Source organism: Netta rufina, assembly GCF_964035555.1.
Source record: "Netta rufina genome assembly, chromosome: 12".
NCBI lineage: Eukaryota > Metazoa > Chordata > Aves > Anseriformes > Anatidae > Netta > Netta rufina.
This window is the reverse complement of record NC_140135.1, coordinates 12,445,235-12,468,977: the sequence shown is the minus strand read 5'-3', so window position 1 is coordinate 12,468,977 and position 23,743 is coordinate 12,445,235. Positions and strand designations below refer to the sequence as shown.

At 55.7% G+C, this 23,743-nt stretch overlaps 1 protein-coding gene across 1 annotated transcript; it reads left to right on the top strand.

Annotated features, from left to right (window-relative positions):
* Positions 1 to 6,732: 6,732 nt before the first annotated feature.
* On the top strand, positions 6,733 to 13,533 carry GDPD2 (glycerophosphodiester phosphodiesterase domain containing 2; the record flags this gene model as incomplete). The annotated part of the gene is made up of 15 exons (XM_084294269.1): positions 6,733 to 6,843; positions 7,690 to 7,793; positions 7,866 to 7,959; positions 8,171 to 8,230; positions 8,363 to 8,461; positions 8,794 to 8,887; positions 9,314 to 9,459; positions 9,827 to 9,909; positions 10,142 to 10,292; positions 10,779 to 10,994; positions 11,860 to 12,011; positions 12,311 to 12,458; positions 12,656 to 12,738; positions 13,165 to 13,193; positions 13,481 to 13,533. The coding sequence occupies 15 exons, from the start codon at positions 6,733 to 6,735 to the stop codon at positions 13,531 to 13,533; spliced, it is 1,623 nt and encodes a 540-aa protein (XP_084150395.1).
* Between the last annotated feature and the right edge of the window lie 10,210 nt (positions 13,534 to 23,743).

The following is a 23,743-nucleotide window of genomic DNA, read 5'->3' as shown; positions in this document are numbered from 1 at the left end:
CACTGCTGCATAAACACTTTCTGCAGTCTGAATTCGACACTTATTCCCAGCAAACATAAGTATTTTGGCCATAAACACAAAACACAAGAATCCGCATATATGAACCCCCAGAGATATTGATTGCACAGCAGCTTTAAGAAAACAGAAGAAAAAAACACTAAGTACTGACTACTAGCTAGAAGTCCCCCACAACCTTTTACATTAATTAAAGGCTCAGAGGAAAACTCACATAGAAGTTACTAAAAAAGAGCAGTTATGGATATTTAAAGTAGGCATCTTTAACAGCCAAGTGAGAAAACAGAAAGCAGACAGAAATAAGTTTTTTTAGCTATAGCATTTTAGATGCATTAAGTAATTCAGAAGAATCTTTACCTAAAGAAAGATATTTGTTACTGAATAAAGGCATAAAATGCACATAATAAAATAGATAATAAATGAATAAAATCACAAAGCTATACTTAAAGAAAACTAAGAATATTAAGGCAACCATTCTAGACCCTACTTTAAAATAACAATTAAAAAAAAAAAATCTTAAACCTACATGTTAGTTTTTCCATAATACAACAACACCCCATCCCTACTACCCAAGCAAACACAAACACCACCTCCCTACCAAATTACTCACCACTCCTAACAAGGGCCTTTTATATAAACCTACCGTTAGCACAGTGCTCTGGAGGCTCGTCCTATAAATTTGGCAATGGCAAACAGCTGCTGCTTATATACACCAGAGAGTTTGAGACAAGAAGCTGCTTCTGTCTGGTAAGTGTGCCAGTTTCAGGGTTCTTCTTTCTTTCTAACAATTAAGCTGGCAGCTTGAGCTATTTATAAAGCGTAGCATACAGCTATGTTCTATATGCAGTGAAAACTGCTTTTAAAGAAATACTTGTTATAAGTGAGTTATCTTTCCTAAGATAACAGGAAGCGTCCTAATTGCTCTGTGAAGTATTTTCTCTCTAATAATGAAAACTTGTAGGTATTGTAAGGAAAAGTGCTGTAGCCTTGTGAGTATGACGGGACTATTAATGGCTGCAGCACATCATGACTCTCAAAAGTACCATCTGTCCTCAAATAACCTATCTAAGAATAAGGAAGTAATAGTCAATTAGGCAACTTTGCTCCCTTTGTCTGGATTTACAGCAAGAGGATAGTATCCCACAAATGATGAGGCTAACAGGGTATTGGAAGCGTTTGTCTTCGAATAATGACTGACTTCAACCATTACCTGTGCTGATGCTTAAATACAAAGTGAGGACTTAAGTGCTTGGGAACTGGACCTATATCCTACTAGGTATTTGCTCTAGTTCAAAAACTGAGGGTTTTTTTGTGAACTGCTTCTTAGATTAGCTTTTGACACACAAACTGATTTAGAGTTTTATCCTATATAGGCTACTGTTTTATCCTCAGTGATGCTATAAGAAAGTATGTGGCTTAACTGTAAAATTAGCCAGTTTTAATGTCTTTATTAAAAGCTCCTGAAACAACAGGGAAATAAACTTAGCTTAAGTAACAAATAGATTGTGTTCTATGGCATGCCTTAATTTTGTGATATTGCATTGAACTTTATATACTGAAAGAAGAAAAATGTAATTCTACAGTAACCATAATTCTGAATAGAAATTAAAGATGTATCAGGAGCAAACACTCTATTTTAAAGAATTATCTCTAATGCAATAATAATGGTATGTTTTAAGTTAGTAAGTTATGTGGAGAGGGAGGGAACAGGATGGAAGAAGAGGCTAAATACATATGATAATGTAGTAGAGCAATTGAAGTAAGCAGTAGATGCAAGGTGTTTATGTTTATTGACAAGGGAAATACAATATTTTTCTGGAAAAACACATAAGTACTGGCCATGGAACAGCACAAACCACTGACTCTGCTCTAGAGTCATCATATACTTCAATGCAGGGCAAGTGGAGCTGGAGCTGTGGGGTATGTGCCTGTGTTGCTTCATTCAGTAGGTTATGTCTATAGTATAATTTCCAGTAAAGCTCTCTATCTATACAAAGGAAGGTGACTAACTAGAAATACAACTGTATTATAATTAAATGAGTCAGCTCCTTTGTAGATATTACAAAAAAACTAGGAACAGTTTAAAATTAAAAACTACGTGCAAGTATACACTGGGACTATCTCCTATCTTGTCTTAAATGTAATACTTAAGATTTGTTTTGTTTGTTATTGTGTGGCTTCAGTTAAATATGCAATGATAACACAATTAGGAAATGGCAAAGGATAAACATCTTCAAAGTCTAAAGTAGTTCATGTTCCAAAAAGAGGATTCTACATCTAAACAAAACCAATTATTTCAGTCTTAGGAACCATCAACAAATTAAAGCATGTAAATCTTAGTGGGCAGATCTCTAATAAAGATAACAGAATCTGGTAACTAAACTTTTTTAATGAAAGCAAAACTTTCCTGTTGAATCCTTTTCCTTCTTTTCCCTCCTCCAGGGACCCAAAGAAAAATCTTGTTTGCATTGCTACAGCTTTACATATGCCATGTTACTCTTCCCTAAAATTAATTTCCTGTTTATCAGCACCCAATCAGATCTGCTGTGGTGTGCATCAGGAACTCTTAACGCTCTTTAGCATTTGATCCTCAGAGCTCCTGTCATTAATCTCAATTACAGCAATGAATGATTAGCACTTACAGGAAAATGGCATGGACTGATTTTTGTACTTTGAAAATGAAAACTGTAAGGACCACCCATGAAAAGTTTCAGTCAAGTGATTTGCCTCGTAGCATACAAACTCAGGGATGGGAGATGAAATAAAAACCAGTTCTCCAGAGAGGATTTTCCCTATCCTTAACAATACTCTCACAATCTATAGTCTAGATCTGCTTAACTACCAGACTTCTGACGTGGAGGAAAAGCTATCCGATAAGCTTGTTCACCAAGGACTTTAATTCCTTGAAGGCTTCTGGCCTTCAGGAAAAAGCAACCCTAACCATTGAGCTTAGGGCTGTGATCCGCACCTGCTTAGGTTGGCGTTTTGCTTCTGGGTAATTACTTCTGGCAACTCAATGTGCCTACACAGGGTAGTTTCTAATGTAACCAGCTCTATGTTATGCTGTTTACCAACAAGTAGGGATTTGCAGATTCATAGTGGGGATATCTTTGCCTTCTATTAGCTTCTGTAGGTCAGTTGCCAGCTGGGGTGGAAGCCCTGTGTGCTGCTGGCTCTGGTGCTGCACTGAGTAGCACTGAGTTTTTGTTGTTTGTTACACACTGAGTGATTACGGAATAATGGTTATAGAAGCATGTGTTTTCTTCACGGGTCTTGACTCCCTCGGGAGATTAAATAAAGGCTCAAAATTCCCTAAAACGGTCAAATTAGAATATTTGTTTCTCGCCGGATAGAAGTGGTACAGTGACAGACACATCCAAACGGTGACTTGCAGCAGCGCTCGGCTCAGCACGCTGCTGGCTGCCATCACCTGCACGAAGGCCTGAAGCGAATATAAAAGCAAACGAGGTGCAACGCCGCTGCCACCGGCCTTTGGCCGCCTCCAGCCCGGGCTCCCCGGGGCAGGCGGCGGGGCACGGACGCGGCTCGGGAGCCCCCGGGCGAGGCAGCGGCAGCGCGGGCCGATGGCGCCCCCTGGCGGCGCTGCGCGGCGCGGCACGCCTGCCCGCACCTAACATGGCCGCGTCCCGCCGTCCAGCGGCGGGGAGGGGGAGGGAAATGGCGGCTGGTTGCCAGCGAACTGAAAGGCCTCGCAGCAGTGCGGCTGCTGCCGCTCCCGTCCGAGCTCGGGGCAGCCCGGGGCAAGGAGGGGGCTGTAGGACCGCAGTGCGGGGCGGCCGAGCTGCAGGTCGGCGGTGGAGGCTGTGCGGCAGTGCCCTCTGCGGGGTGGAGACGGTCCCTGCACGCCTGGTCCGGCCACGGGTGGCCAGCGGGGTCTGCTCCGGGCTCCTCTCTTTCCGTGTAACCTCAGCCTCTCTGCTCGTGCTCGGGCTTTCCCGCTGCCGAAGCTGTTTCTTGGCTGAAGTGGTCCTTCATCCTTCCCTGGTGCACGTCTTCACCGATTTATAACCTGCAGCCTAGCATAAAGTATCTTTACTAGTGACACAAGCTCACTCTCCATTCCTTTGCACCCCAGGGGCTCTGGCCCGGTGTGTAACAAACAGCACCCGGTGAGCTTTGCTTCCTGCTCCGTGGCACCAGTGTTGTTCTGTGCCATGGGCAAATCTTGCTGGTAGCTGCTCACAGCTGGCTGTTTCGGTGGCCTCTGCTCCCTGCCAGCTGGGGTCAATGACATTCTTGGTCATCGCAGTGGTGTTCTTCCTTTCTGCTTACTCCTTTGGGAGTGGGGCAATTAAGGTTATTACTCACTCTCCCTGCAGTGCTCCAATCCATATGCTGATAAAGCCTTGCAGATGTACTTAATCAGCACATTCTGCAGAGCGATTTGCTGGTTTATGCCAAAGATGTAAACAATGGCATAGAATAGAAACAGCTGTAAGGGCGTGTAGTGAAACATCTGTCCAGCCTGGCAGTTGCCATGTCCCTGCAGGAAGCTGTCACTTCCCCATCATTCGATGCTCTCAGCTCCGTTGCAGGCTGTGGAAGACCATAGGGAAGGGTCTGACTGTCCGTTGGCACCATGGGCTACAGCTGTGCTGACACCTGGAGCAGAGGACACAGTTGTGCCAGGGGGATGGAGGGAGATGCCCTGTCCATCTGTTGTCTTGGAGCCTTCTTTATCTGTTGCTTTGGCAAAGTTTGGGTGCATTACCTCTGAACCATTTCCTATGGCTAAAGACAAGAAACCACTTCTACCTCTGCCTTAGGATGTTTCTGTCCTGGGCTTTCTCTGCAAGGAAGGGAAAAGCCTCCCTCGGATGAGGGGCTCTGAGCAGCCTCTCGCTGACAGGCCCAGCAGTGCCAGCAGCTGCCTCCATCCAACCTCCCAGCTCCCACAGCCTTAATCCTCCCTGTGCGTGGGCTGCCTGCAAACTCCCCTGCGCTGAGCCGTGCCGCCCCGCGGGGCCCCTTCCCCGCTTCCTGAGCGGCCACAAAGACCCAGGCACAAAAGGCTCTCCCGGCACCCTCCCTGACCCCCTGGCAGCAGTCCGCCCTCCCCGGCCTGTGCAGGCCTGCAGGCGGCACCGACAGCCCCGCCGGGCCACGAACACACCCAGCAGGGTGTGAGCGGGCGGCACGGAGCCGAGTTACGCACCAGCACCCGCCTGGGAGCTCAGCCCTGCGCTCACCTGGCCACCCAGTGCCCGCTGCGGGAGCCCGACAGGGAGCAGGTATTTCCCCGTGGGAAGCACCGAGGGGGTGGCAGTGATGCTGGTGGGGCGGAAAAAGGGGAAGGGGTGTGTGGGGGTATTGCCCTACTGGGGGTTTGGGGGGAAGGAGCTGCCTGTGCTGCTCCCACAGGCTCTGGAGAGTGGGGATGGTGAGCACAGGGGGGGTGTGGGGTGGGAGGCTTGGAGTGGGGTCTTTTGCTGCTTTGGGATCCCCCCACTGGGCTCTGTTTGCCCTCTCGTGGGGACGGCAGGGCTGGGGACACTGTCCAGGTTCTGCTTGATGTGTGGCACAGTGGGTGAGCGGGTGGCACCTAGCCCTGCCTGTGGCCACCTGGTTGTCCTGCGCCAGCACCCGGGTGCTGTGGGGGCTCCCGACGGGGCTGTGAGTGTGTTGTATGCTGCTGTGTCAGCGGCTGTAGCAACGTTATCTCATCCCAACAAGCCCTCTTATGCTAGGGCTGGCTGTGTGCCTTGGAGCTCTCTGCTGGGAGCTGAAGGAGGGCAGCTTACACCCCTGATGGTCCCCAGCTCCCCCCATGGAGCTGTGCAGCATCCGCTGCCCGTCCAGCCCACCTCTGTTTGGGACCCGTGCCCTGTGTAATGGTGATGCTCGGTGACACCTGGCACTGCCGCTGCAGTCCAGCCCCTGGGATAGGGGAACGGAGGAGGCATTTTCCCTCCGAGCCCCCTGCAGTACTTTCAGCACCCTCCCGATCACTCCGGTGGGGTAGGCGGGTGGCCAGTCCCACGCTGCTGCTGCCAGGCTCTGGTCCTTGGTCCCCTGCCAGGCTCAGCTGTGCGGTAGACAGCACTGGGCTGAAGTTCATTGAGCTGGTGACCACAACCACGCCTGCCGTACTTTGTACCCTGTGTGGGCGCCAGCTGGTGTCGTGACAGCGTTCCTTTGGTACCAGCAGCTGCCCAGTGCCTGGATGGTTTGAGCAGTGAGAAGGGGTCAGGAACAAATGCCAGGGGATGCTGGCTGAGCCCACTGCTCCCTGGTGAAGCGGTGCAGCAGGACAAGCAGTAACGGGGATGGGGTTTCAGGGCATGAATAAAGGCAAGCCCATTACATTTTGCCTGCTACCTGCAGCTGAGCACCGGGAGTGTGGGGACCGTGGCAGAGCTTCCCAGCCCTCTTCCTCCCCTTGCTGGTGTGTGAGGAGCCCTGCACGCAGCCTGGGTTCTTGCTGGGGGTGCTGAGCCTGGAGCCTGCTGGACTGGTTGTGCTGCATAACCAGTGCCCTCCCTGGGCACCGCCGCTTGTTCTGGCACCGTACCTCACCTGGGGCCATGGCCAGCCGCTCTGCTAAATCCTGGGGCTCTGGGGCAGCTACGGTTACCTGGAGCCGGGGTGCTGTAGTGCCCCATCCCCATGGGGGCTGGGAGTCAGGAGGTGTGTGCTGACATGCCGTGTGCATCCCCTGCAGGATTGTGACCCACTGGCCCACGACTGCCCTGCGCTATGGCTGATCCCCCCGGCTGCTGCCGCCCCTGTGCTACCTGCCTGCTCTGCCTCTACAGCTGCCAGTGGATCACTGCCAAGAAGAAGAGGAAGGGCCTGAGAACCACCAAGGTGATGCTGTGGGAGGTGCTGAGCTGGGGCTGGCCAGCCTCTGTGTCAGAGTGTTGGGGAAAGGCTGAGCCCCCCAGCCCAGATATTGGGCTGCTGGCCCCATAGCACTGGTCCTGAGAGCCTGGGCTGCTCTGGGACCCTCTCTGCCCAGGGGCTAGCAGTGGGGGAGAGATGTGAGAGTGTCAGGGAGAGGATGAGCCCTGTTCCCACTAGGTGATGAGAAAGGCAGCACAGCAGTGTGAGTCTGAGCCCCAGCCATCCCCTGCCCAGCTTGGCGCACGTCTGCGGCGAAGCTCGCACGTGCCTGGGCGGGCAGGTCCTTGGGCACAGGGTGCCCTGTGAGCCACGTGGAAGGCACGGTTCCCGGGCAGGGTGCATCCCTGTCGGGGTGCTGGCAGGGGGTGTCCCCAGTGATTTATAACTCGAGAGGGGTGAGGCTCTGGGATTTTCTGAGGTCTCCAACTCCCATGGGAGCGGCTGCGCTGCTGCTTGCCCCGTCTTGCCTGGAATGTGAGAGCTGGTCCAGGCTGCCAGGTGTCCCGCTCGGCACCTGGCACCTCCGTGCACATGCGGGGCTGGGGATGGAGACCTTGAAGCTGGACCTGGCTTTAGCTGGGTGAGTAGGAGCTGTCTGGGGGCTCAGAGTTGTCACTGCTGTTCTGGAGCACAGCACCTGTCTCTGCCCAGTCCTTCCAGTCAGACCAGCTCATGCTCAGCCCAGTTAACAGGACAGCTCCTGGTCCCTGCCCCTGCTGCTGGCTGGGTGCTCCCTGGGGTCTCAGCACCAGCCGTGTGCTGGGTGCCCTGCAGATGAGTGCATGGTTGTCCTCTCTCTCTGGCTTTCAGTGTGACTGCAGCTGGTTCCTCTTCCTCTTCTGCGTCTTTCTCTTCACGCTGGTGTGGCTCTACTTTGCCATCATCATCCTCAATGATTTCCACAACTTCAATGAGTGAGTAGGATCCCCCATCCAGCCTTGCTCCTCACACGCCCCCATCCCTCTGACCATCCCCTTTGCTTGCAGGTTCATTTTCAAGCAGCAGAAGCTGTGGCTGGACTGGTCCCTGGTCCTGCTGATAGCAACAGCAGTGCTCATCACCTACTCAACTGTGCTGCTGGTGAGCCTTGCCGACCCCCCCTGGGTTGCCAGGAGATGGATCTGTGCTGGGCATGGGCCAGGTGGAGCCTGCAGCACCCAAGCCTGTGTGGCTGGAGACCCTGCATGTGTTCAGGGGCCAAGGCTCCTGTGGGAAGGCTGGGTCTTGTGCCCTTTGAGGGCTGAGGTGTGGGGTACAGCCCAGCTCTGATGTTTCCTCCTTTTTCTTGCAGGTCCTTGCTTTGTGCTTGCAGCTCTGTGGCCAGCCCTTGAAGCTGCACTGGCTGCACAAGGTGAGAGGTTGGTGGGGAGAGATGCTGCATGCCGGGCATGTTCTCTGCCCAGCCTCTCTCCTGCATCTTTCTGCCCCTGGGTAGCAGGATGCTGTATGTACACCCCTAACTGCCCTCTGCCCTACCCCACAGACCCTGCTGATCATAACTGCCCTCGTGGTGGCTGCGGCATTCACAGGGCTGGGAATAAAGTGGGCGGAGGAGTGGAAAAGCGCACGCATCTCCCTGCAGGTGAGTCAGCTCGACATCAGGGACACCCCCACTGTTCCAGTACCTGACTTGAGGGAATGAGATGCAGGGTGGTGCCTAGAGCCCTCAGCATGGCTGTGTGCCATGGGGAATAACCCTTGCTTCAGCCTGGACTGTGCAGTTCTGTCTGGAGCAGTTGCGGTCAGGTCACGGATGGTGGTGGGACTGGAGGGGCACCCGGTCCTTCACTCCCTGGCATTCTGCCTCTTCCTGTGTCACTATCTGCACTGGCAGATCCCTGCCATTGGACCACGTAGATTTTGGGGTCAGGGGCTGGGCTGGTGCTGGCTGACACCCTGCCTTTGCCTCCCCAGGAGACAGGTCCCTTCCTGCACATTGGAATTGTTGGGGGAATGACTCTCCTTGCCTGGCCACTGGCCAGCGTCATCTACCGCACCCGCAACACAGGTAAACCCCCCGAGGTCCCCACCTCTCCCTGTGGCTGGGTGCCCAGCCTCCTGCACCCCACTGGCAGCAGAGCAGCATACAAAGTGCAGTAGGAACAGGTCCTCAGGACTTAGTCTGGTAGTGATGCATCACCCCTGCTTGTATTTATTGCTCATCATGCCTGGCCCTTGGTGCAGCTTCATTTCTGACTGCTTTGTAGATGGATGAGAGGTACGGATGGCGGATTGGGTCCTGCAGAAGTCCTGGGTTAGGATGCAAGGGCACGTGCAGGGTTTTTTTCTTAGCCCCCCACTGTTCTTGAGGCTGGGGATGCAATGTCTGATCTAGGGCAGCCATAAGTGAAAGCTGAGACAGCCTTGGCTTGTTCCTAGCAGCCCCCAGAATGCTCCCTGTGTACCTCACTCCACCTTCTGTCTGTGCCTGCAGGTCTCAAGGTGTTTCTGCTGCTCGCGTACTGTGCAGTGATGATCGCACTGTACCTGGCTCCTCTGGGAATCACCTCCCCTTGCATCATGGAGGAGAACCAGCTGCCCCCCAAGCCAGCCCTGGTTGGCCACCGAGGAGCCCCCATGGTGAGTGACAGCACCTTGGGCTATCCCTGGCTCTGAGGCACTGGCACTGGACCCTTGCTGCTGCAGCTTGGCTGAAAGGGGTGCCTTGGGCCAGCACAGGGCTGGAGGAGGTGGGTGAGGAGCGTGGGTGTTGCTTGCTGAGCTCTGCTGGACCAGGAGCAGGTAACTGCAGAAAGCTGGACTGTGTAGGATGTCGGGAAACAGAGCAGACATGCTTTGCACCCATCCTTCTTCAATCCCCCACTGCACCAGGGTCACACAAGTCCTGTTGTGGGTGCCCTAATGCTCAGCTGAGCTGCCGGGTGCTGCCTGCAGCCAAGTGGGTGAGTGCCTGCCCCTTCCTGTGCTGACACCACATCCTTTACAGCTGGCCCCCGAAAACACCCTCATGTCGCTGCAGAAGGCAGTGGACTGCGATGTGGAAGTCTTTGAGACGGACGTCATGGTGAGGTAAAGGGGCAGCAGGGATGTGGTGGGTGGAAGGGGCCTGTGATTGCAGGATGTACAGCCTGCACTTGGTGTTAGACCTGTTAAAGGGTCCTGCCATTCCCACCCACCTCCCCCCAGCATGAGACTGAGGTGGGGGCTATGCTTAGAGTGGCTGGGAGGGGACAGAAATGCTGAGGCAGGGTTAGGAGGCAAACAGCTTGTGACACAGCCTCCCTCTCTGCTCCTTTGACAGTGCTGATGGGGTCCCATTCCTCATGCACGATGAGAAGCTCACCAGGACCACTGATGTGCAGAAAGTGTTCCCTGAGAGAGCTGACATGAACAGCACCACCTTCAACTGGACAGACCTGCAGCAGCTGAACGCTGGCAACTGGTTCCTGGAGGTCAGGATGGGTGCACTGGGGGGCCAGCGAGAGCCCTGTCCTGGGGAGCACTCCCTTTGCAGATACCTGAGCAAGGTGTAGGAGCACTTCCATGCCTGCACGAATCCCCGGGGTGCAGTTACACCCTGTGCTGAGCTACTCTGACTCCGCAGCTGAGTCACAGGGAGGCTGGTTTGAGGGCAGATGTCTGATGTGCCCTGACAGTGCTTGTGCTGAGCTGCGCAGCCTGCCTGGGCTTGGAGGCAGCTGTGGCAATGCTCTTCAGGTGACTAACAACCTGCTGAATGCCCACAGGTGCTGGGGCTGCTGGAACAGTGCTGTTAGCAGGGAGAAGGGGAGAAATGCCCTGTGGATGGGCAGGCAAATGAGCTTTGTGCCCCTCCACAGAGAGGCCAGGATGGGAGGCTAGAGCCGTTACAGGCACAAGTCTGGGAGATGGAGGCTTGCAGGCTCTGCTAGTGGTGACTGATTCTTTCTCCATTGCAGCGGAAACCATTTCCCACTGTGCAAAGCCTTTCGGATAGTGATCGTGACGAGGTGGCTAAGCAGAGGATCCCGTCCCTGGAACAGACACTAGAGGCAGCTAAGGAGAGCAATATCTCCATCATGTTTGACCTTCGGCCAGAGAAACACAGCGATTACCAGAGCTTTGTCAATGCCACCCTAGATGTCATCTTAAAGTCAGGCATCCCACTTCAGCAGGTGAGCTGGCCTCCACCCTGCTGCTGCTGGGCCCTGCTGTCACCCTGCTGCTCTGCTATCCAAAACACCCCCACTGCCCTGCACGCCTCATCACCACATGCTCCCTGCTGGGCATCTTGTTGCACAACAGACGCTGGGGCAGCTGTTGGCTAGGTCCAGGCATGGCCCTGATAGAGATCCTGGGGATTTCCAGCTGTGAGATGTTGCCAATAATTAAGAGGTTAATGCCTGAAGCTTCAGACCCCTGTGAATACTCCGATTCCCCACGACTGGCCACCCTGGTGTGTAAACAGTGACTCAGTCAAGGGAGGGGAGCACAAGAGCATGAAACGAGTGCTCATATTTCCACCTCCCTGCGCACCGCACCTCTCCCTGCAGCTCCTTGACTTGCTGCAATCTCCTCGCCTTCCTTTGCACTTCACCCAGCCTCCGCAGCCCAAGCCACGTTCTGCCCTGCAGGGATGAATTAGCACCCAATTCACTTTCACTCCTGGCTCTTTGGGAATTCAGGGTATAGCAAAAGCTTCCACTATAATGCTGGTCCAGGGTGCGTTCCTGCTGCAGAACTGGGGGCAAAAGCTTGCGCTGCTTGATCTATTCAACCACCCAGAATGACATAAATGTCTTGCTGCAGCTCTTTTAGGCTAGAGTTGCTTTCCCCTTGCAGTGGGGTTTGTTGTGCTTGCCTCTTGGCTGGGACAAACTCCTAGGAGTTTGCCCTGGCTGAGATCCTCCTGGGGACCTGAGCAGGGAGATGGGCAGGAAGCAGCTTTCAGAGCAGGCAGCGTGTGCCTGGGTCTGCACAGAGGTCTCTGGAGAGCTCGGGAGTGCCTCTTACTGCAAGTGCTCCCTGGCTCTTGCCTAGGTCCTGTGGCTGCCGGATGACTTCAGGGAGCAGGTCAAAAAGAGAGCTCCAGGCGTCCAGCAGATTTATGGCCGGAAGAGGAACCAGAATGAGAAGGAGCAACTGCAGCGTGTCAACCTGTCCTACCAAAACATGAGCTTTGAGGAAATCAGGTGAGAGCAACAGGCTGCGATGAGGAGAGGTCAGGGCACAGTCCCAGCTCTGTCCCAGGGTCTGGCAGAGGTGAAGTTCCCCCAAGGCCACATGTGCCCCACCAGGCAGGGCTGGGGATGGAGCTGGCTGCCGTCCTCTGCCTGGTCAGCAAATCTGCCCTGGGTCTGGCTCTCCAGGCGGTTCTCCCACGTGGCTGCAAGCGCTGGATAGCATCCCAGACATACGGGCCTCTCCGGCTGTGAGTTGAGCGTGCTGGCACTCTGCTGTCTGCTGCACTGACCAGGCTCTCCCTGTGCAGGCAGCACCGCCAGGACAATATCTCAGTCAACTTGTTTGTGGTGAACCAGCCCTGGCTCTTCTCCGTGCTATGGTGCGCAGGGGTGAGCTCTGTCACTACCAACGCCTGCCAGGTGCTGAAGGAGATGAAACACCCCATCTGGCTGCTGGTAAGTGAAGCCTTCGTTTTCCACAAGCCTTTGTGCAGCACAAGGGTGTGGGTCCCATCCTGCAGCTGCCAGCAGGGTGGGCATTGTCCCATGCTGTGCTGCTGTGGCAGCGTGACCCTGCAGAGAACTGCTGGCATGGTGGGCTGCGTGGTGCCACCAGCACGGTGATCACAGCTTGGCTCATTGCCTCCTTGCAGCCCAGCAGAACATACCTCATGATCTGGATTGTTGTGGACTGTGTTTCTTTTCTGATGATCCTCTGGGCCTTCCTCTTGCTGAAGTAAGTTTGACCCCTGGGGCAGACTCAGGGAGGCTTGGGTGGGCCCTGGGTGGCTGGTGAGTCCCCAAATCTGTGGTATCTGCTGCCACCTATCCTGCACTCAGATCTTGTGGTCCTCTCCCATCTGGTTAGGTGATACAAAAGTGCATGGAGGCAGCTTTTTTTGAGCAGTCTGCTCCTAAAAACCTGACCTGACCCTCCCCTAAGCTGCTGGATGCCTTTGGCCTGCACTCGCTACCTTGCTGTGCTCCCAGGCCAGGGGCTGGGGGACCTTGGGCTTCCTCCTGTACCAGTGCCACATCTGCCAAGAGCAGATTCCTGTGGACTGGGTCCTGTGGGGCCCCACGCTCTGCAGCTGGGAGCTTGAGGGAGGGATGGGAGGGGCCCAGACTGAAGCACTAACATCGATCCTACTCCATCTCCTAGGAAATGCTCCCAGAGAAGGCAGCCAGTGGGTAAGTGCATGGAAACCAGCTCCCCTTTTTCCTGGGGGCTCCCCCCACTGCTTCCTGGCTGGCAGCCTGCTCCAGGGGGGCATGAGACGGAGCTGAATGGGCTGGGGGAGGGCAGGGAATCCCAGCACAGGGAGCTCCTGTCCTGCCCTTAGCAAACAGTCCTGTGGGGTGGTGCTGGGGAGTCCCACACTCCCCAAGTCCTTCCAAACCGGCTTTTCAGGCAGCCCTGCCTGTCACTGCGGGATGGTGGCTGCCCACACTGACTGTCTTCTTTCTGGTCTCCGCAGAGTCTGAGACAGACGTGCTGCTCACGAAGATCAACAGCCTGATGCAAGACTGACCCCTCCAGCCTGCATCAGCCGTGGGGAGGGGCAGACAGACGTGCGCAGCTCGAGCAGGGAGTGTTCCTCTGGCCAGCTTCAAGGCTGCTTTCCTTTGTAGGCTCCTTCCTGAGCTTGCGGTTCCTGGCTCCTCGCGTGGTGCAGAACTGCCCTCAGCTGAAAAGACCTGGCACTGTGTCCCCTGCGCCTGCTGGCACGGAGGGGACACAGCCTGGGCGGGGGGTTGCTGGTGCTGGCATGGGCCCTAGGGGCTGAGCTTTTATCCAGCTGTGCTGGGGTCAAGACCTCAGCCTTAGGATGCCGGTTCAAAGGCTGGTGGGGTTTCGAGGCACTGTTTGGTGCAGGTATGGGGCAGTCTTAGCCTGTCACCATCATCTCCGGTGGCAGGGGCAGCAGCACTTTAACCACGGTGTCCATGGGGCATGAGGAATTAGGACTGGATGCAGTAGGGGCATAGGATGGAGCGGGAGCAGAGCCCTGGAGGATGCAGGAGCTCTCCTGCTGCTGGCTTCATGCCTTGGGGGGGGACGACAGGGCACCAGCTACCCACACAGCCGCTGGTGCTGGGGGGTGGAAAGGGGCTGTGGGTGGAGGGGGCTGGCTGGGCCACGGTCCTGTGTTACTCAGCATCGGGCACTTCGCGGCGGGGCCTCGACCTTCCCTCGCTCCTCCTTATTTATGTCAATAAATGAGAGGCACCGGCGGCGGTGAGTGAGCTCGGCAGGACCAATTCCTCCTCCCCAAGCCTGCGGCGGCGCCAGCCGGGGTTGGGCTGCGCCGTGCCCGGCTCGGGGCAGGCGGCGATGCGCGGTGCGCCCGTGCCATCTAGCGCCGGCACCGGGGAGCGACACCGGGCCGGGTGGGGGGGACAGCGGGGACACCGGGCGGCCGGCGGGGACACCGGAGCGGGGGGACCCGGGGATGCCCCTACCCGGGGTGGGGGAGGCCGGCGGAGCCCCAGCCCGGTGCCGGGGGCTGGAGGGGCGCTCCCGGAGGCGGTGCCGGCGGCGGGGGTGGGAGGGGGTTGGCGGGGGCGGCTCCGGTTCCCGCTGGGCGGGGCAGGCGGCGGGGCCGCTCCCGGGGCTGGCACCGAGCGGAGCGGCCGCCGGTCGCGGCGGAGCGATGATCCGCAGGGAAGGTAAGGAGAGCCCTGCCCCGCCGTGCCCTGCAGTGCCCTGCCTGCTGCACCGGGCACCGCGGCTCAACAAGTGGCCGCCCCGCCGCCGGTACCGGAGAGCTGCGCCCCCCCCCCCCCCTCCCCGGGCTGCGTCCTGGTGCTCGGGGTGCGGGGATGCGGGGTGCTGAGCGCGGCACCCCGGGGTGCTGCGGGAGGGGTGTGGGGGGCACGCTGCCGGTCGGCGCGGGGTGCGCCCCGGGGCAAGGTGAGGGGGGGGTCCCCGGCACCGGCTGCTCCTTCCTGGGGGTGCAGGAGGGGCTGGGGGTGCCCCCCGGGTTTGGGGTGCGGGGTCACCCTGCTCCCGTTCCCCTTTCTCCCGCTGCTCCTGCACGGCATGGGCTGGGGCGGGATGCTCGCAGCGGGTGCCCGGTCTGTGTCCTGCTGGCGGGATGTGCCCCCCAGTTCTCCTCCTGCCTCTTTAGCCTCTGCCGATAAGGTGAGGGATGACCAGGCGAAGATGACTCAACCCCGCTCGCAGGATGCTGGGCACTTTGTGGAGCCGCTGATCCTGCGGAGAAGGAAGTGCTCGGTGCGAGCACGGGGCTGGGACGCCCGTAAAGCCCGATGAGGCTGGAGGGCTGGGAAGAGGGAAGTCCCTGTTTTTCCCGAAGCAGCCGTGGAGCCCGGCTCTGAGCAGGGGCGACTCACACTTCCCCAGACTCCTTTCTCTTCTCCTCCCGCATTGAGTCACCGTGGGCTGGTGGCACAGGCGAGCCCCCTTTCTCTTTCAGGAGTGGGGAGGAGAGCCCGTCGGGGCGAGCCGGGACAGCAGGTGGCACGCGCCCTGCCAGACACAGGCCCCCTTGTCTGGTGACCTGAATTCCCTGCCCAGAGCCCTGGGACAAGCAGGCCATCCTTTCTGCATGAGTTCCTGGGTCAAGAGATGAGCCCCTGACAGTGGCGGGATGCCTCCCCCGCCTCCGCACACAGACGCCCTTTGTCTGCGGGCTGCCTGGGTGACAAAGGGAAATATTCAGTGGCAGGGCCGGGACGGGCTCAAGGTCCGTGGGAGCTCCCCACCCATCCGATATGGGTCACATCTGGGGCTGGCGTTGGATTTTGCCCAGCTATGGAACTGAGCTTGGCAGCTCCGCACGTCTGCCCAGAGAAGTATGGGGCCACCCTGGCACAGGGAGATCACAGCTCCATTATTTTGGGCCCAAAATTGTCCCACGGCTATGGTGAGCCAGTCTTCACAGCAGCCTCCTGCTCCGCTCCCGGCCAGCATCCCTCTCAGCAATTCTCACACTTCATCCTGTAAAGTTTTTCTGCTCGTGGAGCTGAGCTGTTTGCAATATCTTGTGAATGGGGCAGCTGCAGCTGCACTCATCTTTGCTGTGGCCATCTAGCCCCTCATGGGGACTGTGCAGTGCCTTGTGGCAATGCCAGCAGCCCTGTGCAACAGGGATGTGTCTGGCTCCTGAATAGCTTCTCTGCCTGGCTGGGAGGTAGCAGTGGTACTCAGGCTGCCTGCAGGGACAGCGGCACGAGTCTAGCTCTGATTTTCAGGGTCAAGGAAGGCCAGCAGACAGGATGAGTTCCCTTACAGTCCCTGTCTGCCCCTTCTCCATGGCTGCTCTGCAGCTCATGGTGGGTTTAGCTGCACTCACACATTTAACTGGTGTGCCTGGGGTTTACCAGATATAAACATGGTGACACAACTCTTGCAGGTATGTGTAGAAGGCTGCTTTGGTGGCTGTCCAACTCTTTAAAATCCAGAGCTAAAAAACAATTGAGGTATTACCTACATGAGCTCATTGCACCACTCTGAGGGTGCACTCAAGCCTTCCTTGAGGATGTCTGTCCATCTTTCAGTATTAATGCCTTGTTACTCCTTTGTTGCCTCTACAGACACCGAAAAGGCAGTGGAAATCCTTACAAGATACCAAAGCACCCTGCTGTCCCCAGAGGAACAGGAGTTAAAAGCCTCCATCGGAAAGATCTCGCACATCTTCCAAAGTGAACTATTCCAGGCTCTGCTGGGTGAGCCCCTTTGTTTTGTTCTCTGGGGCTTTGTGGTCAGTGGGTGCTGCTGGTGGCCTGATCCTGCGTGGGTGCGTGGTACTGACCGGGCTGGGTGCGTCCTGCACAAGCACCTGGGTGCCTGTAATGCCAGGGGCCTGGACTGCATCTCCACTGTGGGGCTTGGGCAGGAGGTAGAGGGAACAGGGGATACAATTGCCAGCTGTTTGTAGTGTGAACGGGATTCCTCAGGCAGGAGACTGTCAAGGGGTAAGGCCTTTTCCATCCTGTCTAGCACCTCCGATCTATCCAGCACCTGCTAAAGGATGCTGCGATGCCCTAAGTGTGCCCTGCGTGTGCAGACAGAACGTGTCTGCAGCTGCTACTGGGTTTGCAGCCCTGCTGCCATCCAAGGACACCCTGGCGGCAGGCTCCCATTCCTTCCTGCACCCCTCAGCCTGATTTCAACCTGCCACTTCCTATTCTTGCTGCTGACCCAAAGGAAAACTGGATCTTTCTACCTCTGGGAGAGAATCTGCACACGCGGCACAAGATGGCCTGCCCGTGCTCAGCCCACGAATGCTCTTGAGCAACGTGCTGTGTGAGCACCTTCATTTCATTCAAGACGTGGACGTGATGGTGAGGCTCGTGCTTTACCTGGGACCAAACACGCAGTTCAGAGTATGGTGTAGTTCTCTCCATGTGGATTTAGGCAAACGCAGCTGGACTCTCATCAGGGAACACATCTCCTCTGTACAAAACGCAGCTGGCTTTCTGAATGATGCCATTTGAAAACCCACTTTCTCCATGAAGGTCTTTTCTTAAAATGGAAGATCCAATGTGTTTTGGTTCAAAAATTGCTTGAATCCACCCTCTGCGAGGGCAGACCAATTCCTAGCTGGGTGGTATCAAACACAAAATGTGTGGTGGACACAAATTTTGGACATAATCCCAGAGACCCATTTACAGAGGATCTGACAAGCCGAGAGGTGCTCCTGCCACTTCCCACCTCCTGCTCAGCTCCTCTCCTCAGTCCTGCGTGCTGCAGGCTCAGGGGAAACACGTGCAGCCCTCGAGGTTTCCATCCCAGGCCTCCTGCAGAAAAGCCAGGATTTCTTTTCCTACTGTGCTCACACTGATGAAGCCCAAACCAGCCCAACCCCTGCATCTGCCTCGCATGCTCCCCCAACCCAGCTCGGGCTGATGTGGAGGCAGCAGTGCAGCCCTCACAAAGCACAGGGCTGTTTATATTAGGACAAAAGTGACACGGAAAGAACAGACCTGGAAGGAGCAGGTCCATGCACACGGAGCCAGCTGCACGTTGCACGCTGGCGTGCAGGGAGGGAGGTGGCACGGGCTGCTCAGCAATGCTGTAAGCCGCTGCCCCAGTGTCCTGTCAACACTGGCACAAGGGAGTGTCGCTTGATTGCTGGTGACCTTTTCAACTGGTTTAACAGGATATTAGTTCCTGTGCGACAGCAAGTTTTCTCTCGATGGGTTTACCAAACTGGAGTTTGCATTAATTACTTCCGCCCCCTTCCTCAGAGTGTGTGTTTGTGAATTCCTCGCACAGTGCTGTGTCCAGCTGCCTGGTGGCCATGCCCGCACAGCTGGCACGTGCCGGGCTTCTTCAGTGTCCCCACTGGGGCATGGTGACAGGTGGTGCTGGCTTGCTCCAGGAGGGTGGAGCGCTTCCATTTGATCTGCTTCTCACCCACCCTTTTCCCAGTGGGCTGCTGTGTCTCTGGGTGAAGTTTGCTCAGAGCTGGAGGGCTGGGTCGGGGTGTTTCTGAGGCAGGCTTGCAGGGTGTGCCGCGGCTCTGGCTTGTGCCCTCGCTCCCCTTCACACAGCAGCAGGTGCTGCTGGCTGCAGACTGCTCTCAGCTACAGAGCTCCATCCTCTTCCATGGTGTCAGCAGCACGTGCTGGCTTTTTTTTGACCCCTAGAGAAGGCAAATGCACAAGGCTGGTACTTGCTTGTCCTCAGACATACACCGAGTTTGAGCACCAAAACGCATTAAGCAGTAGTAGAACTGCTGGAAGTGCTAAACGTCATGGAGCTTTACACGTTGTTCCACATGAAAAATGCAAGGGATGTGGCTTCTTGTGCACTTTTTTTAGGAGTAAGCTGTTTTGTGGACTCCAGAAACCCCAAACTGCCCAGCTCCAGGAGCGGATCCGCTGGGACATTCAGGTGGAACCGTGCATCATGCCAGGGCTGGATGTCCCGCTGGCTGCAAACATGCCAGTGTTGCTTTGCCCATGCACCACTTTCTGCCAGACTCCTCTGAGCACAGCACAGCCCCTTACATCCCTGTGAACACCATGCAGGACCCGACCACCCTCCCTGGAGCTGCCAGGGAACTTGGGCGCACACTGACCCTGCCAGGACGGATCCTGCCCCAGCAGGGTCTCAACGCAGTGCAGGGCAAGTAATGCGGGAGCTGCTTTGTGCTGGAATGCACCAACCACAGCACAAAAGAAATTCCTTGGCTGCGCAAGCTTCACTGGTTCCCTCCTCCTGGCCTCTCTGAGCGGTTTGATGCCGCAGAGCCAAGCTCGTGACTCGCAGGGAAGCCTCCTGGCAAGAGGGCGCTGAGCCTGGGGTCAGGAGCAGCCGCAGCTGGGCTGAAAGGGGCCCTTGTGCCCTTTGCTGCTGGTCAAGCTGGGTGGACAGGCACAGCTTGTGCGTGCTTGGCCACCCCATGCACCCGCAGCCGAAAGGGCAGCTCCTCCCGAAATCCCTCGGGGGCTTGGTGCTGGTCCATGCCTGGGCAGTAGCTGGCACAGCCGCTGCTGGATGCTGTTTCTCTGCTGCTTGGGCCCCCAGCCCTCCCCCTGCATCCAGGAGAAACACACTGCTGGGGTTTCTCCTCGGGGACAAGCTGACCTCTCCTGTGCCAGCAGCTGTATTGTCCCTCAGATGCAGGTGCTGTGGAAATGTTTAATGACATTTATTTGACGCATTAACCCCAGGAGGAAATTGTTAAAGTCTAATCTCTGTTCATCTGTGTACGTCTTGAGTTACTCTTCCTTATTAGATCTAGAGTGGATTTACACTTTCATCAAAGAGAAACCAGCCTGGGAGACAGAACATGCAGAATAGCTTTTGCAGGCACGCCGTCTTCTTACTGAGCCTTTTCGGGTAGCACCACTCTTAGAGCGTGCAGGTGAAGCAAACTTGGGTGCAACTTGTGATGCACAAAGAAATGAAGGAAATGAGCATATATTTAAATAAGCATGAATGATGCAGGCACGCATGTCCTAAAACATCCTTCTGTTGCTGCTGTGCTCTTTGCTGCCTGAACCCCAGCAGCTGATCCCAGTGGATTCCTTCGATGCCTGGTGCCAGCAGCAGTTCCCTCTCCTGGCAAGTGCCTGCAGAGGGCAGGGGGCTCAGAGGTGGTGCAGCTGCTCCCCAGGACAACCTCCCTGTACCCCAGGCTCCTCAGCAGCCTGGCTGCCCGAGGCCACGTTCCTGCAGCAGGCGGGTGATGAAGGAGGCTGCCAGCAGCGGTGCACCCCTGCGACGGGGCCGTTCAAATCCTGTTTTCGTTTGTGTGAAGTTGTGTGCATTCCAAGGGTAATCCGCGCAGCGAGGAGCTCGTGGTATCCCGTTACGCAAGGACTATTTTTATGAGCAGGGGGAGAGATGTTTGTGTACTAAAACAAAGTCCCGACTGTCTGGCTGCGCGATGAGTGCTCGCTGTGACCTCGTGGCTGCTTAATGATGGCTTTGGAGGCTGCCAGCAGTGTTTTCGGCACCAGTGAAGATGCACCTGATGCACGGCGGGTGGCCCTGGGGACTCCAGCCCCTCCTGATGTTGCCAGCTGCCCGGTTTCTAATGGGGCACAGGACAGAGCCTGGTGATGACGCAGCCTGAGGCAGAAGCTCCCGAAGTATTACTGAAGCTGGGCAGTGAGATGGTGCTGCCCAGACAAGGGCTCCCAGCAGGCACAAAGCTGCGCAGCGGGTGGAGTGGATTTATAGCAGCTTTTTCCCCGCAGCCGGGAGGTAACCAGGAAGCGCCCAAGAGCAGGGCGATGGAGGATCGATGCTGCTCTTCTCAGCTGCAACGTGGACGCGCTGCTGCAGCGAACGGGCACATGGTGAAGTGGGGGAGAGAATGGGGATTTCTGCATGGGGTGTAACCCTGCTTTGTGAAACCCTCCTTGGCAAACGGCCTTGGACAGTGCTCGGCATGGACCTGCCCACAGGCTAGGGCACCTGTTTTGTTGTTTATTTTTATTGTTATTTATTTTCCTGGGGTCTTGCACAGTTCTGGGCACTGGGGTAGCTCTTTTGAGCACTCCCCAGCCCTGTGCTGAGCACTGGTGCTGAGCTTTGCCTGGGGTTTGCCGGAGAGGCGTGCACAGAGCAGGGTTTGCTTTGGCAGAGGCAGATTTCCGCATTACACGAGCACGTGCGCTGTTGCGCAAAGCCTGGGGACAGCAAGGCAAGAGGCTCTCAGCACTCTTGGTACTTTCTAAGCTCAAGGGAGTGAATTTAAGTTATTGCTCTGCCCAGCCTTGCTCCCTGTACAGCCCCCAGTGCAACTCTGCTCACATTTTCTCCGCAGTGACAAACAGCCCTGTTTTTCTGCTCCTGTTTCCTGCCTTTTGACTTTTGGCCATCCGCATCTCCCCTCTCTTCCCATGGCAGTGGGATTTCTTGCAGGGAACCCTTGCCAAGCACCAGGTTTCCTTTGGAAATCTTATTAAACATGCATTCACTAAGTACCCCTTGAGCCGAGAGCTTTTGGCTGCCCTCCGGGCCGCTTGCAGACCTGGTGCTCTCCAGGCTCCTCTGCAGTGCAAGCAGAAAATGAATTTGGTTTTCCTGCTGTGGCTTTTCCCCTTCCAAGTGCTTGTTTACACTGCAGTCACTTTTTGGCCCTGCAGCCTCCTACCGGCTTCCTGTCTCCTGTGTGCCTGAAGGGATTTATTACTTTTTCATGCCTCGTACTAGGCATTTACCAAACTCTCTTGGCTGACCCCTCGGAGCTTTACATTTAACCTGGCAGCATTTACCATCCTTTCTGCTTTTCTCATTTGGAAACAGCTTAAGCCGTTTAGGAAAATGTCTTCTCCCTTTTAATAGCCTCCCTCCCCTGCAGTCCAGCCGTGCTTTCCTCCGTTTCGCCTTTACAACATGCTCCGGGCCGGCGCTGCGCGTTGGCTCTGATGTCTCGGTGTGGTGCCTCTAAATAGGCTCACTGCTTCCCACCCTCTTTGTTACCCCTTTCGCTTTCTTTTTAAAGAGCTTCTCACTTTTTAGGCAGTTCCCCTTCTGAAATCAAACACTTGTGCCGTAGTCCTGTGAGCTTTTGCTCTTCCTACAGAGATTCTGAATCTTGTGGTCAGAGCCCATCCGGGCTCTGGAGCAGCCTGGGCGTGAGGAGCTGGGGCTGCTGAGCACCGTGGGGGCTTCAGTGGGAAGGAGCAAGGACCACTGCAGCCCTGCTGCTTCCTGCAGTCCCCTGAGAGACTAAAGCACTCCTGGCAGGGGTAGGAGAGGGTCCAGGCACCCACATCCTCTCTGGAGCCACCTCTGGGGCAGTGGCTGTCCCACTGTCACCCCATAATTGTCTCCGGAGCAGCGGGGCTGGGATGTCCTATGCTCACATCTCTCTCCAGAGCCCCTGTGTATAACAACAGGCCAGGCTGAGGGTTTCTGCTTGTGGCACTCTGGTTGCATCATGCCAGGTGGAAAGAGGGAATTTATCAGGGAAGGAGCAGGAGGTAACGCAGTGACAGCTGTCAGCTTCAGAGCTTGTACGTCCTGGACCTGGTGCCCTGTGACTGCACTCTGGAGGCAGAGCTGGTGGGCACAGACACGGCACCCCTTGCAGGATGCTGGCATCAGGCCGCCTGCCGAGTCCTGTGAACATTTCTCACGCTGTTTTGCAGATATCCACGAATTCTACGACTTCACGTTGCGCTCTGCACCCCTGCAGCCTCCCGGCCCGGACGCATGTTGCAGCACAGCCCGGCAGCAGCATGGGGCCGGCAAGCCCGGCTCCTCAGACACCCCCAGAGAGCCCCAAAATCTCCCCGAGGTAAGAGCCATTCCAGCACAATGCTGTGGGGCCGGACTCTGCACCCCTGCACCACGGGACAGGCTGGGCACCAGCTCCCATGCCCACAGCATGCAGGCAGGCGATGCCTGCTGAGCACCACAGCCCAGCCAGCTCACACCACAGAGCGTTTCCACACCTCCTCTGTTGTAGCTTGTCTCAATAATTAGGCAACATCTCTGGTTCAGAAGTGTTAATTGAATTATTCCTAATGCAAGGGGCTTCTGCTCCAGCTCTGCTTCCTGTTCTGATGCGTTCTCCCATGGACACGTTGGGACTGTCTGATCTAGCCGCCTCGCAGGCTGCTTCTGATGACTGAAGTAGGTTGGGCCTTTTAAGTTTATTTTTTTTCAGGATTTTTTCTAGCTCTCAGATAACTTCCATGTCTCTCGTTTGCGTTCTCTTTAATTTCCAACAGCCTTTAAAAAGATAGGCACCAGGCAGGGAGGCAGCAGTTGAGCAGTAGGGTCTGTGTTATCTCAAAGGCATGAAGGCAAACCAGCAGGGGCAATTTGGCCTTTCCAGGCCCTGCTCCCCACGCAGCTCTTCTCTGTTGATTGCTGCCTCGCACCTTGCTGAGGGATGCTCTGGGATGCCTCTGTGCTGGGGATATGGGAACATTTGTGAGTCATTTGATGGTCAACAGCAAGAACAGGGGGGACAAAAATGCGAACAATCAGTGCAGGAGATATCCGTCCCTCTGGCTCAGGAACCTTTTTAGCCCCATTTTTTCTTGAGCCCTTCACACTGATGGTCTTCTCTTTAAAGGCAAAACTCCAGATCTAGTCTATTGTTAGGGATTGGTTTTCACTGGAATTATACCTTATTTCTGGAGCAACAGGCAGTGAGATCCCATTTTGTTCTCATGGGTCTCTTGCGGCCCCAGTCTCTGCAGACAGGCCCGCCCGTCAGGCCCTGAGGGATGTGATGGTCAATAAGGGCATTTAAAAATCCATGTGGAAACAAGTGGGAAGCCTGCACTGAGTGAGCTGC